This window comes from Vipera berus (assembly GCF_964194415.1).
Source record: "Vipera berus genome assembly, chromosome: 5".
Lineage (NCBI taxonomy): Eukaryota > Metazoa > Chordata > Lepidosauria > Squamata > Viperidae > Vipera > Vipera berus.
Genome location: NC_138207.1, coordinates 55,258,568 through 55,272,874, shown reverse-complemented (window position 1 = coordinate 55,272,874; position 14,307 = coordinate 55,258,568). Strand labels below are relative to the sequence as shown.

Here is a 14,307-nt window from a genome sequence, read left to right as displayed (position 1 = left end):
CACTATATTAATATGCACTAGCCATTCTATTCTATTTTTTTTTCTTTTTTACATACTTAATATGCACTAGCCATTCTATAGGGACGCGGTGGCTCAGTGGGTTAGGACGCTGAGCTTGTCGATCGGAAGGTCGGCAGTTTGGCGGGTCGAATCCCGAGTGCCGTGTAACAGAGTGAGCGCCTGTTACTCGTCCCAGCTTCTGCCAACCTAGCAGTTCGAAAGCACGTAAAAATGCAAGTAGAAAAATAGGGACCACTACGGTGGGAAGGTAACAGCGTTCCGTGCGCCTTTGGCGTCCAGTCATGCCGGCCACATGACCACGGAGACGTCCTCGGACAAGCGCTGGCTCTTCGGCTTTGAAACGGAGATGAGCACCGGCCCCTAGAGTCGGAAACGACTAGCACGCATGTGCGGGGGAAACTTTACCTTTTACCTTTTAGCCATTCTATAACAACAGACTTATATAATTAGCAGAATCCAAAGTCAACCTGGATAGTGAACCTTTGAGAAGCTATGCAGGATCCTGCTTCCTTTTTTTTTTTGGTCTTCTAGCCTAATAGTTTGGATATATTTCCAAATATGTTATTTTTGCCCTGAATGTTCTAGATGCCCAGGTTGTGCTGATTTGTTGTATGACTTTCAAGCTTTTTCTATCCAGACAGTTTGTTTAATATACAGGTAGTCCTCTAGTTAAGACCACCAGGGAGCTCAAAATTTATGTGCTAAGTGAAACATTTGTTAAGTGAGTTTTGCCCCATTTTACAGCTTTTCTTGCCACAGTTGTTAAGTGAACCATTGCATTTGTTAAGTTGGTAACATGTTGAATCTGGGTTCCCCATTGACTTTGCTTGTCAGAAGGTCAGAGGAGCTGATCACATGAAACCCCCCTCCCCCAGGACACTGCAGCTGTCATAAATATGAACCAGCTGCCAAGCATCTGAAGTTTGAACATGTGACTGTAGGATGGCTGCAACAGTCGTGTGAAAAATAGCCGTAAGTCACTTTTTTCAGTGCCACTGGAACTTCGAACCGTCACTAAATAAAACTCGTAAGTCAAGGACTACCTGTAACTCTGCAATTTTCATTTAAAAGCTGTCCAGTAGTTTCATGAAAATAATGTGGGCTATTCTTTTTTTTTTCCTGAAAGGCAATCCAAGTACAACTTTTCTGTTTCAGCTAAAAATATTTTGAAGTTTTGATCTGATTATTGGTTTCTAAGGCACATAACCCAAGGAAAATTAAGGTAGTGCTTAATTTGTTCCCTTTGCAGTAGTGAAACTCTTTCAAGGTGTCATTTGCTTTGATATGCTACTTAATTTAAAATTCAACCAATCAGTTTATCATAGGAGACTTGGTAATATGCTTGTTAACCAAATGTAAGAAAACCAGAAGATGGATCTTTTTTAATCTGACTCTAGGTAACCATGTATGGATATGTCCAGTTATGGGGTCTCAGCTCTGCCATTAAATGAAAAGCACCACACAGGATGTATTACCCTGATGCCTTTTAAAAAGTTAATACAAATTCACAAAGGACAGTTCTATTTCTGGATGTTAACAAGAGATAAATGTTGGAATTCAACATATTCTACAGTTTCTGGTCATTGCATAATACAGGTAGTCTTTGACTTGTGATCATAATGGAGCCCAACATTTCTGTTGTTAAGTGAGACATTTGTTAAATGAATTTTTCCCCATTTTACGATCTTTCTTGCCACAGTTGTTAAGTGAATCACTGCACTTGATATGTTAGTAACCTGTTTGTTAAGTGAATCTGGTGTCCCTATTGACTTTACCTGTCACAAAACTTGATCATATCACCTTGGGTCACAGCAACGGTCATAAGTAGGAACCAATTGCCAAGCATCTGAATTTTGATCACATGATTATGGGGATGTCTTAACTGTAAAAAACGGTCATAAATCACTTTTTTCCAGTGCTGTTATAACTTTGAACGGTTACTAAACGAACTGTTGTAAGTTGAGGACTACCTGTATATTCAGCGTATGAAGCTCATTTAGAATGTTTTAAAATTACGCAAAATTTACATTTAGGCAGTAGCCTTCCCTAATCCTTGTTATGCTTAATTCAGGCATGGCCCTGTTTTGTGTGCCCAGTTCAGTGAATCTGAGTGATAACATGAGTAATATTTTCGGTTGGTTTCTTTGAGATCTGAGATTTTCATCTTGTTGTTTTTTTATTTTATATCTACTCTTGTTGATTTTCCTTCTTCCTCTTAATAATTTTATAGCCTTTTAATATTAGCTGTTTCAAGAACAACCTGTAATTCTAAAAGCAAAGGTATGTGGAGAAACCTAACATCTCCTGTGGACGTTTCTAGTGATGAAGTTCTATGAAGATGAGCCACATTGTGGCCACGTCATTTCAGTGGCACTTTTATTGGATGGGTGGATCTTGAAAGTTCTAAGAAGATAGGAAAAGAAAACAAACTCTAGTATTAACCAAAGAAGAGAAGATATGAGTCTATTAAAGATGGGTTTAGGCTTAAGCCTCTTGCTTACGAGAAGATACTGAGAATACTTCTAGGCCTGAGACTAGAAATCAAGATAAGAGAGTGTCATAGCTGAATAATTATTTGCCCCTATTCCAGCATTTAATACCAAGCAGAAGTCTTATTTAAAAAAGTAGAACATTATAGTGAAACTTCCTTCCCATCATTTGACTTCTTATCCCTGTTGCTGACCTGTTCAGTTTGCATCAGATTTTACCTCAACTTAGTTCATGTTCCAAGTTTTCAAAGATGCAGAATTCTTGTAAAGATAAGAGGTGTGTTTCCTGTTGCAGTGTTTCTGTATTGACACTATTGGCAGAGCTGTTGACTCTGGTTTTACATTTGATCTCGGAAGTGGCATGAGTACAACTAAAGTGGTATTTTAAAATGAGAAATGCAATGCCAAGACTGTTTGAGATGAAGCTAATTTAGCAGTGGGAATAATTTCTGCATATTTTAAATAACTTGTTTGTCATAATTTAGATCAGGACTTTTCAACCAGTGGTACGGGTACCACCTGACCAAAACCTGGTGCAACCACCCAGAAGAGGGGGGGGGGAATAAAAACCAAACACCCCCCATCCCACCCCCGCTTCCAATCCTCAACAGAAATGCTCACAACAATGAAAACCTCAGACAGGAGGAAGAGCGCCGCTGGATAGGCAGGCTGGTGTCTTGCTCGGCTGTGGCTTGGGGGGCACTTTTTCCAGTGCCATTGTAACTTCGAACAGTCACTATGCGAACTGTTGTAAGTCGAGGACTACCTGTACTTCATCACTTTTTTCCTTTTTTTTTTGGACATCAAGTTTTTGACACCTTGCTAGACTGGTGGTACTCAGATGTTGCCATATCCTAAAAGTGGTACAATGGGTGAAAAGGGTGAAAAGCCCTGATTTAGATGTTTTACTAGACAACCCAAGCTCTGTTGGATGATCCTCTCAGAGATATTTCCTTACTTAAACAGAGACACAGAATGACCACTTGTGGGCAAAAAACCAGCAGGAGTCTGAGCAATGTTTGACTTTCTACCAGCTTCCCCATTGATACTACCTTTGGGAAACTGGCAGAGAGTAAGAAATCACTGTTCTCATTTCTGAGATGACCTGGATAACTGCCACTTTGCTGGGCAGAGAAGGGACAAAGGAAGCTGTGGATCATGAAAAAAACTACACCCCCAGGCCCTTTTCTGGTATGCCCCCAGGGCCGCCTCCATCCAGGAGGAAGAGGACTCATCTGTTAGCCACTGGCATCCTCAACCAGTCCTATCTCACCAGCAAGCATCCAAGTCACTTCCTTGCCCTTCCTTTGGTACCCGCTGCTGTTAAAGAGAGGTCATGTTTCAGCCTTGGTTTCAAAGCAACCAACTGCAGCTCATCCATTGGGCTTTGTGATTGGACACAGGGGGCTGGAAAAAGGTCAAGGATATACCCTTCCCATCTTCCTATGTGCAACACAACCTACAGTTTTCTGGAAAGTGTAATTCCAAAGCACGATGGTGCTGAAGTGGCCATAAATTTGCCAAATTTCAATCCCACTGGAGTATTGGAAACATTCTGTAAGTTAGCACATTTTGAATCCAAATTCAAAACTTGTTGCCTTATGATGCACCATTTCACCCATTTGAAAGTTACATACACAGGACTTTTAGTAGTATATAGGGACGCAGTGGTTCAGTGGGTTAGGATGCTGAGCTTGTCGATCAGAAGGTCGGCAGTTTAGCCGGTCGAATCCTGAGTGCCGCGTAACAGAGTGAGCGCCTGTTACTCGTCCCAGCTTCTGCCAACCTAGCAGTTCGAAAGCACGTAAAAAAAATGCAAGTAGAAAAATAGGGACCACTCCAGTGGGAAGGTAACAGCGTTCCGTGCACCTTGGGCGTCTAGTCATGCCGGCCACATGACCACGGAGACGTCCTCGGACAAGCGCTGGCTCTTCAGCTTTGAAACGGAGATGAGCACCGGCCCCTAGAGTTGGAAACGACTAGCACGCATGTGCGGGGGAACCTTTACCTTTACCTTTACCTTTACCTTAGGTAATGCATGGATAGAACATATTTGTAACAGCTGTGGCACATTGTTCAGATTTGAAGAACCCTGCATATACTCGTTCATCTACAATAACAGATTTTGTATGAAGTGGGGATTTTTTTGGGTTTGTTTCCTTAACAGTGGTTGAAACTAAAAGGCAACTTTGGTGTGAAGATAGCAATTCAAGGGAAGCAGCTGAGTTCTTAATGTTCTTTGAATGTGGCTTTCTTCTTACATGATGTTTTGTTATCTGACTAGGTAACATCATCAGCACTCTGACATAGGAAAGTGGGATACAGGGTGTCCTATCAGCCCTGTGTGGGTTTGGGCAGGATCTGTGACATTTTTTCTTCTTTGTTTGGCAGCAAGCTATTGTCTTCTTGTTGTTGTGGTGATTAGATGCTAGTTCCTACTTAACTTGGGAGTTGATTAATGAGGATGTGCTCTGGGGCTGTCTGGCCCTTCTTTTGAGCTTTTGTTGTTGCTTTTGAATTTTGAAAAATAAATGGAGTTCATTTCTATATGCTTATTAATTGTGAATTTGTCAGAGTGCCAAGCTTCTAAGAATTCTCTTGGATGGAATTGAATTCACAAGAGAGGAAGGAAACAGTGACATACTACCCTTCTTAAGACATACTCATAAAAGAGAAAATAATGGTAATTGTAAGATTGTACTCAACTGCCTACAGCAAAGTTCGTTACAACCCTATTCAGATTACCAAAAGTGATTGTGGTAACCCAGAGCTCCAGGAAGGAGAAATGGATTACCTATACAGCATGTTCCAATTAAACAGATACCCAGCAACTTCATTTTAAAAAATGCCTATTCGTGCAACCAACCAGAATGCTTTTCCTTGAAGGCTACAGTTGCCTCTATGGTTTCTGTTTGTAGAGACCAGGTCTTATTTACCAGGCCTTGTATCAGGCCGTTTCAACTTGTGGGAGTTTCATTGTGTTTTATTGCTTTGGGGGAAGTGCACCACAGATCTTAAATAAATCTCTTGGTCTGTGTTGCAGTTTCAAATAGGGCAAAAGGGCCGTGTTCACAACTGTTTACATTGCCTCATCAATTATTTTCATTGTTTTAATGGATAGATTGATTAAAGAAAACAAGAAGCATCAGGAACTAATTTTGGACATTTGTTCAGAAAAGGACAACTTAAAAGATGAGCTGAAGAAGAGAACAGAAACTGAAAAGCAACATTTAAATATAATTAGACAGGTAAGAGTTTTATGCTGATCCAAGTTTAGTGTCCCTCAGGAAATGAGTATTTCTATTTATAGCCTTAAATTGATTCAGAAAATTAGGTTTCAGATTATTCTTTCCACAGTCTAAGACCAATATTTTTTTTTCTGGTGGACTAAATTGTAGTGATTTCTTTTTTCAGTTGCAGAGCAGGGTTTTCAGAAAGGAAAGGAAGTGACAATTCATCAAATGATATTTGTATGCTTCATTTTTGTCTTCCCATATCGCCTGTTAATTTTTCTTTGCTTTCCAATTGGTGGTTCTGAAATTTCTGAACCCACTCACTCCAGCCTAGATCCTAATGGATATTCAAACTGTTCCAAAACTATTTTTTTTAAAAAATAATGTATTACTCAATAAGTTATCACTGCAGAATTTTTACATACTGTTCTGTACCAGCCTGCTACCAGCCCTGCAGATAAGGCAGGGACAACCCCTTTTACAAGAAGGCAAGAGGCTGGAACTAAGCCTGCCAAATTTATTAACATAAAAACATAAACAGAGCAAAGAGAGCAAACACGAACCATGAAACAGGAACTATTCAAACGGTTGCCTTCAGCAAACCAGCCCTCCCACGCATTCCCCTTTTATACAGTTCAGGGCGTGGCTTCTCTCTGCCTCCTTCCGAGGTGCCCCATTGCCTTCCTCTGTTTACTCCTGATTGACTGCCTCCTGCATCGGGCGTCCTTGAACAGGGCCAGCTGTGGGTCATCTTCATCCACGCTGTCAGGCTCACACAGCTGGGTCTGCATCGTGACCAGGTGGGAGGGGCCTGACTGAGGGCTCTCATCAGCAAGCTCTCCAACCCCCTCAGCAACCTCTCCAACACCCCCTCCTCCTCCTCTGAGTCGTCCGACCCAAATGCTGAACCCACAGGCTGACCCTGAATCACAACACATACATATTGGTATGTTGGGTTCTTATTCTTATGTTTATTTTTTTTCTAAGGTATATAATCGCAGAAATTATGACTTCTAAAGTGTCCATTTTTTAAGTTTTTTCTTCAAGTTTTACATATTATGTAATTTATATATACATATACCTACTGACATTTGTTTTCACTTCATAGCTGGAAGTCAGAATAGAAGATCTCCAAAAAGAAGCTAAAACAGTTAAAGATAAACTTGTATCTCAGGATGCTGCTGCAAAAAACGCTATACAGCAACTGCACAAAGAGATGGCCTTTCGTACAGATCAGGTGATTGATCAGTTTATAATTTCCTAGTTTAGAATATATAAGCTTTTTTTATTCCAGTCACATGTTTATGTTATCTATTCTAACCTTACTGGGAGCCAAGTTAATAGAAGCAAGTTCCTCTCATTTTTCTGTAGGAAACTATGTATTTTGTAGTCCTTCAATTGATTTTTTTTTTTACTTTCCTCGGAGAAGAAAACAAAAATTTGCTCTCATGTCTGAAGTAAACTTTGTAAAATTTGGTATTCCAAGGCAAACAAGAAATGTGAAGAAGCCCGCCAAGAAAAGGAAGCTATGGTCATGAAGTATGTTAGAGGAGAAAAGGAGTCATTGGACCTCAGAAAGGAAAAGGAGATCCTTGAAAGAAAACTGAGAGACGCGAACAAAGATATTGAAAAGCATACTAACAAAATCAGGCAGCTTTCCCAGGAAAAAGCAAGATTGCACCAACTATTCGAAAGCAAGGTATGCTATTTGCACTGACATTCTTCTGTTAGTCACCTTGAATACCAAAAATAGGCAAGCATGATGATAACCATTTAGTGGTCCATGCACATGTAGTGCAGAAAGGACTTACATTAAAATGAAGCAGAGGAGAAAAGTTTCCGCATATTTATTTTATCTATATCTGGGATGATTTGGATTCTTTGGGGGACACTTAAAGAAAACAATTACCATGAATGGAGGACCTTGCCTAAACACGGACTGATTCCTATGGTTGATAGGGTCCACCACAGAACTATTGATTATCCAGAATTCAAGCCGTGGGGATATTTTTAAAGAAAGCTATGGGATTCAGCTATCACCATTCGAGCCTTCCTAAACTTGTAAGATGCTGTTCTTTAACTACTTGTCCATCTAGAGTACTTACTTACCCACCCACCCACCTACCTACCTATTTGCCGTAGAGTACCTAGCTACTACCTATCTACCTGCCTGCCTGCCATTAAAACAATCTCAGTAAAAGAGCAGAAAAGTTCATTCAGGAACCTGCCAGCCAGTTATAAAAAGAGATATCCACAATTTTCAAGCATACTGACATTCATGATATTATATTGCTTACCTTCATTTGTGCAAATAAATAATATTCGCCAATCTGAATTTCTATCTGTGTTACTTTCTTGAGTATTTTAATTTTTCTTAATTTATGGAAGATGGAGCTAAGTCTAGTTCCCTGCACAATACTTGTGGCAAGAAGACCCTATTGTTATTTATATGTCATGTCATATAAACATTTGATTTTATTAAGGTAACTAATATTTTACAGAATTAGAACTATTTCACTATAAAATAAAGAAACAAGGAATTCTATGGTATTGTAAAGTGATAAGTTGAAAAAGGATTTACTTCATATTTTTCAGTATAGTGAGGAATTTGCTGCCCCCAAATGGTGAAATTTGAATTATGTGCAATCTATGGTAAATTATGTTTACATGTGAGGTTAAAAGTGTTTGTGCTTCGTAACAGAAAGAAAAGCCTAATTGGTCAAAAGGCTGATTTGCATAAATAAAGACCCCCTTCTGCCTTTGCAATATTTTTTCAATGTAAGATTTATTTTTCTTAAAATAGAAAAAAAAGGAGTTACCACACTAGAGATAGCTAAAATCAAGGTGAGGGAAAAAAATAACAAGTGCTTTAATACATTCAGATGTGATATCATTAGATTTTATGCTAACATGTAGCTTTGACAATATTATCAGTTTTGAAAGAGGTAACAAAATTGTTTTTATTGACTGTTCAAGCAAAGCCTAAATGGTCATCTGCAAAAATGCTTTAATTGACATTCCTGCAGTTGGCTAAAGTAAGTCACTTCCAATTCTACAGTTCTTTGATTAACATTACAATATCAGTCACATTGTCACTAGCCCAACAGATGTAGGCAGGTAGATTTCTTAAAAATCAAGAAAATCTAGATATTTTATGCTCTGCTTTGTTTAATCCATTATGATTACATTTATTGTTTGCAAAATGATAAATTAAACTTTTTATTAGTCCATATAGGCTCAATTAACATCAGTATTCTAAAATTATCCTTTATAAAGGAAAATGAAACCACCAGAATGTCACGAGATATAGAAAAATTAAAAGAAGAAGTCAATTCTTATGTGATCAAAGTAAAATGGGCTCAAAACAAACTAAAGGCTGAAGTGGATTTACACAAGGTCAGTATGTCTAATTTTGTAAGAGACCTATAAGAGTTTTAAAATCATTTGCTTGTTTAGGAATTTCTTGTCTAGATCCTTTATTTAATTTTTTACTAAAATTTTAAAAATTTAATTTGTAGGTTACTGAATGGAGACACAACTTTTTGGAGGGGTCTCAGGTCTTTACTTGGCCCTTTTAAAATAAGATATAGATACTTGAAACTAAGATAATTTAACCAATGTAATCTTTTCCATGCATTTATTGTTATTTTTTTTATCTTTGTCACTTTAAACATTCTGGACAGGGAGATAGATAATAATGAAAATAAAAAAAGATTCTACATGCATGGCTTTGGATTTACCATATGTGGGAGCTTCTCATTGGGCCCTCTGTTGCACCATGAATTGAAATAGAATGCTATCATTTTTGTGAGGATTTTAATCTACCAATGTTCTTAATAAGTAATTATTAAATCATTTTCTAGGAAACCAAAGATCGTCTTAAAGATGCAACTACAAAATTAACTCAAGCCAAGGAGGAAGCTGACCAGATACGAAAGAATTGCCAAGAAATAATAAAAACATATCAGGTATGATCTAATTTTACTTTCATACAAATGTTTTCTTGCAATACAGAAAGGTAATTTTCTGTCCAAAACAGGGAATAATGACCTATGTTACACACATATCACGGTTTATATGTGATGATACAAAATATCATGTTATTTTAATCTAATATATAATCTAATATAGACTATGCCAGATAGTTATAACAATGTCATGTGGCATCACTAGTTCATCTTTTCTCAATATCAAATTATTTTCTTTAAATAGGCAATTTTATGTACCACCTAAGAGAAGCCCGGTTTCTGTAGTTAGTTGTAGAAAGTATTGCATTCTTTTAAAAAAACCCTTTATCTTTATTTGTATTATTAGATTTAATATTATTCAGTATTAATCAATAATGTTATTCAAGCTGATCTTGAGAGGAGCTAATATAATTTACAGGAAAGTCATGCTAACATTTCCAGGAGGGCAGACATCTTCACACAGAGAATAAACACATGTTCTTGATTTAACATCTGATGTTGTCTCTAAACTTGCTCATTTATTGTTGGAAATACTGATTGCTCAAGGCAGCTTTACATTTAATAGATCAAGATATCTGTCATGAATTTGCATCTATTTTCCCACTTTCAGTGCAATGTGCAAAACAAGTTCAGTCATTCCACAAAGTCCCACGTTTAGAATGTGAGGGAGTGTTTCAGTCTCACTACAGAAAGTTACAAAGGGACTTTGTAGCTTTGCCTATTTCTTGCTGGTATGGAAAGCAGCTATTTGTTTCCAAAGCTGACTTGCAAACAACTTTTAGGTTTACTGTAAATGAAAGAGAGATAAATAAATTGTGCAATGAATAGGTCTCAATGGTATATATTTTAATGTATAAATTACACCATCAAGATAGTTGAGATAATATTTATATAGATATAGGGTTCTGGAAAGGGCATTTAAGTCTGCTTCATAAGTTCATCTTCTGTGTTATTTCAATTTTAAACTGTAATGCTGTTAGGAATCTGAAGAAATTAAATCCAATGAATTGGACCTAAAACTTCGACTTACCAAAGGACAACTGGAGAAACACTTGCAAGAGAGATCTGATCACCTAGAGGTAAAATGTATTACTTGCATCAGTTTTTATTTTTTGTGAAAATTAAATATTGCTGCTAGATTATGAGAAAAAGAGATCTGATAAAAATCACATTTAGCAGGAAGAAAGTTGAAAGTCATTCTTCCAAATTAACAGAGATATGTCTTGGGATTTTTTTTCCCCTTCCAAAGGTCCATCATGCCAAGATAAAAGAACTTGAAGATGTGAAGCGAACATTTAAGGAAGGCATGGATGAATTGCGAACGTTAAGGACAAAGGTAAGAAAAGGGAATTCCCTTTAACTGCAAGGAGGATGGTGATGACAAGGATTCTTTAACTTTTCTAGAAAATGTGTACATATGGTTTATTTATTTATTTCTTGAAATTATACATCTATGCATCGTGGCCTTCTATTATGATTGATAGATAGATAGATAGATAGATAGATAGATAGATAGATAGATAGATAGATAGATAGATAGATAGATAGATAGATAATCATGAAAAGCAAAACACTTCAGTGTAGCCAAGGTTTTTAGTGACCTAAATTGCAGATGATCTGTGGGAGAGCAACCCCATCCAGAGTCATAAATGGGAAGGCTTCAGAGTCAAGAGCCCTAAAATAACTCTGAAGGAACCGTGATGCTATCAATTGGATAACCCAGGGCAGAGATGTACTGTTGAGTGGCCTCAGTGAATTGATGTTACTTAACTGTGTGCCAAGAGATGACCTAACTCAGCATCATCATTTGGATATTAAATAAAAATTAGGAGAGTAGCAAATTGAAAGGCAACCCACAAGGCAAGGTTGAATAGTTAAACCTTTAAGTGTATTTGCTTCTGCAAATTAGGACTTGAAAGCATTTATGAAACTAGAAACTCTAAAAGAAGAAGGTTTCTTCTAGAGTTCGCATGTGGAAGAGTTAATTTTTCTATGCAAATTAAGCTGTTTCTGAAATTACACTACAGCCATAAATTCAGGACAATGCTTAGCTTTTTTGAGCTTAAATCCAAGGATTATCATAAATGTGAGCCAAAGTCCACCTACAAAGTCAGTATTATAAGCAAAGTTAGGGATAGTGCAAAATGTGATACGCTAGGCCACAGGTCTGCAACCCGCGGCTCCGGAGCCACATGCGGCTCCCAGTCCTCTGCCATGTGCAGTCCCCCCCAAAAAAAGTGGGACTAAAAAATTTCAACCAATCAATTCAAATATGCAGGGTAGGTGCATATCTCGCCTTGGCTCCACTCTTCAGTCAAACCCTGTTCTGCGCATGCGCACATGTACGTGCATGCACACACATTTTTTGCGGCTCCCAGTTTTTCCTTTTGTGAGGGAACCAGTTCCGAGTGGCTCTTTCACTGTTTCAGGTTGCTGACCCCTGCGCTAGGCTATTGAAAAGGTATTCTGTTTTATGAGCTATTTAATTTTATGCATTCCATATATGTAATTATCATTTATTGCTGAAGTCCAAACCTATTGTGGCAACCTTCATTTCCTGTTCTTCTGTTAAAAAATGTGATTCTCCTGAACAGCAGAGTCTTCCAAACCTTAAAGAAGTTGGATAGCTTTGTGAAATATTTCAGTGTTCAAAAGCTTGACAGAATTGCCAACTGCTAATTTAGATTTAATTGTTGCTATTTGAACTTTCATCGCTTCATTTTTGTTCATTTTGTTAATTCTGTAAAATCAAGGACTGGGGAGGTAAGGATGGAAGACTCAGTAACCCTTTCTAAAAATGAAAATTTTTAAATAAATGTTTATGCTGTAAAGATGTACCGGTAAATACAAAATACTTCAAAATACCCAATAATATGAATGGCTTTTCTCCAATTTGGAGGCTAAAACCACACAAAAACGTCATAGCAAACGATAAATTTTCCTACATATGAATTCTTTCCTGTGTCATCATAATGATTACATTTCTCTAACAAATCGATTCATTTTTTCATTTCTAGAATGATCAGGTCTCATATAGCAGTCCATTTTTTCTCTTGTAAAAATAAGATTCAAAGCTGCAATTAATTTAGATTAATTGTAATTTATGTCTGTGTTATAATAGTTATAATAATTAGTAGATAATTAAAAGAAGGGACCTTATAATTGACAATTCACATTTGGCTTCTTTTGACAAATTGAGATTTATTAAGGTAACTTATTGTGTGAGATGAAAGTGAAAATTTTGAAAATAGTTCTGGGATCTCTTGGAAGAGAAAGCAGCAAATGATTCTGAAAGAGAAAGTAGGCTGAATATTATCTAGCATGCCTGTTCTAACAAGATATTTTAATGCCCTGAAAAACTAATGAAACATATTATATAAAATGCTATTTAAATTTATGAATTGCCTTTGTTTATTAGGTCAAGTGTTTAGAAGATGAACGGTTGAGAACAGAAGATGAATTATCAAAATACAGAGAACTTATTAATCGACAGAAGGCTGAGATTCATAATTTGCTAGAGAAAGTGAAAACTGTAGACCAGCTGCAGGAACAACATCAAAGGTATAAAAGTTAAAATTGTAATTCTTTGTTTTATTTTAAACAATGGAATAATTTTATATGTGGAGCATTCTATTTGAAACTTTCTGTTTGGTGCAACAAAATAATCTCCATATAATTTAAACAGTGGTTTTTAAAAATAAAATTAACTTAATTATGTACATCACAAATACCAAGCAATACTTTGTTGCTGTTTAATACTGGTGCTCCAGAAATTTCAAATTTTGAGTACCCTTTTCATGTTTAAAATGGTCTGATTCAACCATTCTCAAAATGCTTGCTTGATATTGGAAGCAATTTATGTTTTGAGTATGAAAGAATTGTTTTGAACTCAAACCAAACTCAAACTCAAAGTCAGAATGCTATTGTTTAATATTTTATTATTGTTTATAATATTATAATATTAATATTGTTTAATATTTCTAAAGGTTTGTTGCAATGCAGTGTAGGTTTGTGTTTAAATTCTTGTGATGGTTATTTCAAAAGGAAGAAAAATGTTACAGTTAGGCTAATACTAAATATAAAATGATTTATATTTTTATATATCTTTAATTATTTAGGATTTTGTTATTATATTTCTATAAACACATATGCCTTTATGGCTAAGAACTCTGGCTGGTTCAGCTATTTGAAATGATATGATCTCATTTTTGAAATAATAAGCATTCTCGTTTTGTGTGTGTGTATATCAGTTTATAATGAATCATTCTTAAAAAGTTAAAATGAGAAGAGATCTTTTGAGTAACATTTGCAAAGATAAATTTTATTCTATCTTATAGTATGTATTTTAATAAAATTGATAATTTACCATAACTTTTCTGTGTATTTCATAACATATTAAATAAAGGAAACTATTGTGTAATTGGAGAACTACCATATAACTCACAGGTTTTATAATTATCTGGAATGTTTCAGTGTCATTAATTTCCTTTTGGATTTGCAATATGTAATATAAGTATTTCTTGCCAATTAACCCTGAAACCCATTTCCACACAATATATTGTTGGAGTGCTTGCAGTTTGAAGCTGGGGTGTAACT

At 36.5% G+C, this 14,307-nt stretch overlaps 1 protein-coding gene across 1 annotated transcript in view; it reads left to right on the top strand.

Moving 5' to 3' along the window:
• The window catches only part of CCDC186 (coiled-coil domain containing 186), a 41,854-nt gene that overhangs the window by 14,906 nt on the left and 12,641 nt on the right, over window positions 1–14,307 (top strand). The window contains exons 3-10 of the mRNA XM_081329236.1: window positions 5,632–5,758; window positions 6,852–6,980; window positions 7,230–7,442; window positions 9,020–9,139; window positions 9,607–9,711; window positions 10,692–10,790; window positions 10,961–11,047; window positions 13,130–13,272. Of these exons, the coding sequence (XP_081185362.1) occupies window positions 5,632–5,758; window positions 6,852–6,980; window positions 7,230–7,442; window positions 9,020–9,139; window positions 9,607–9,711; window positions 10,692–10,790; window positions 10,961–11,047; window positions 13,130–13,272 (1,023 nt within the window). The remainder of the gene's footprint in view (window positions 1–5,631; window positions 5,759–6,851; window positions 6,981–7,229; window positions 7,443–9,019; window positions 9,140–9,606; window positions 9,712–10,691; window positions 10,791–10,960; window positions 11,048–13,129; window positions 13,273–14,307) is intronic.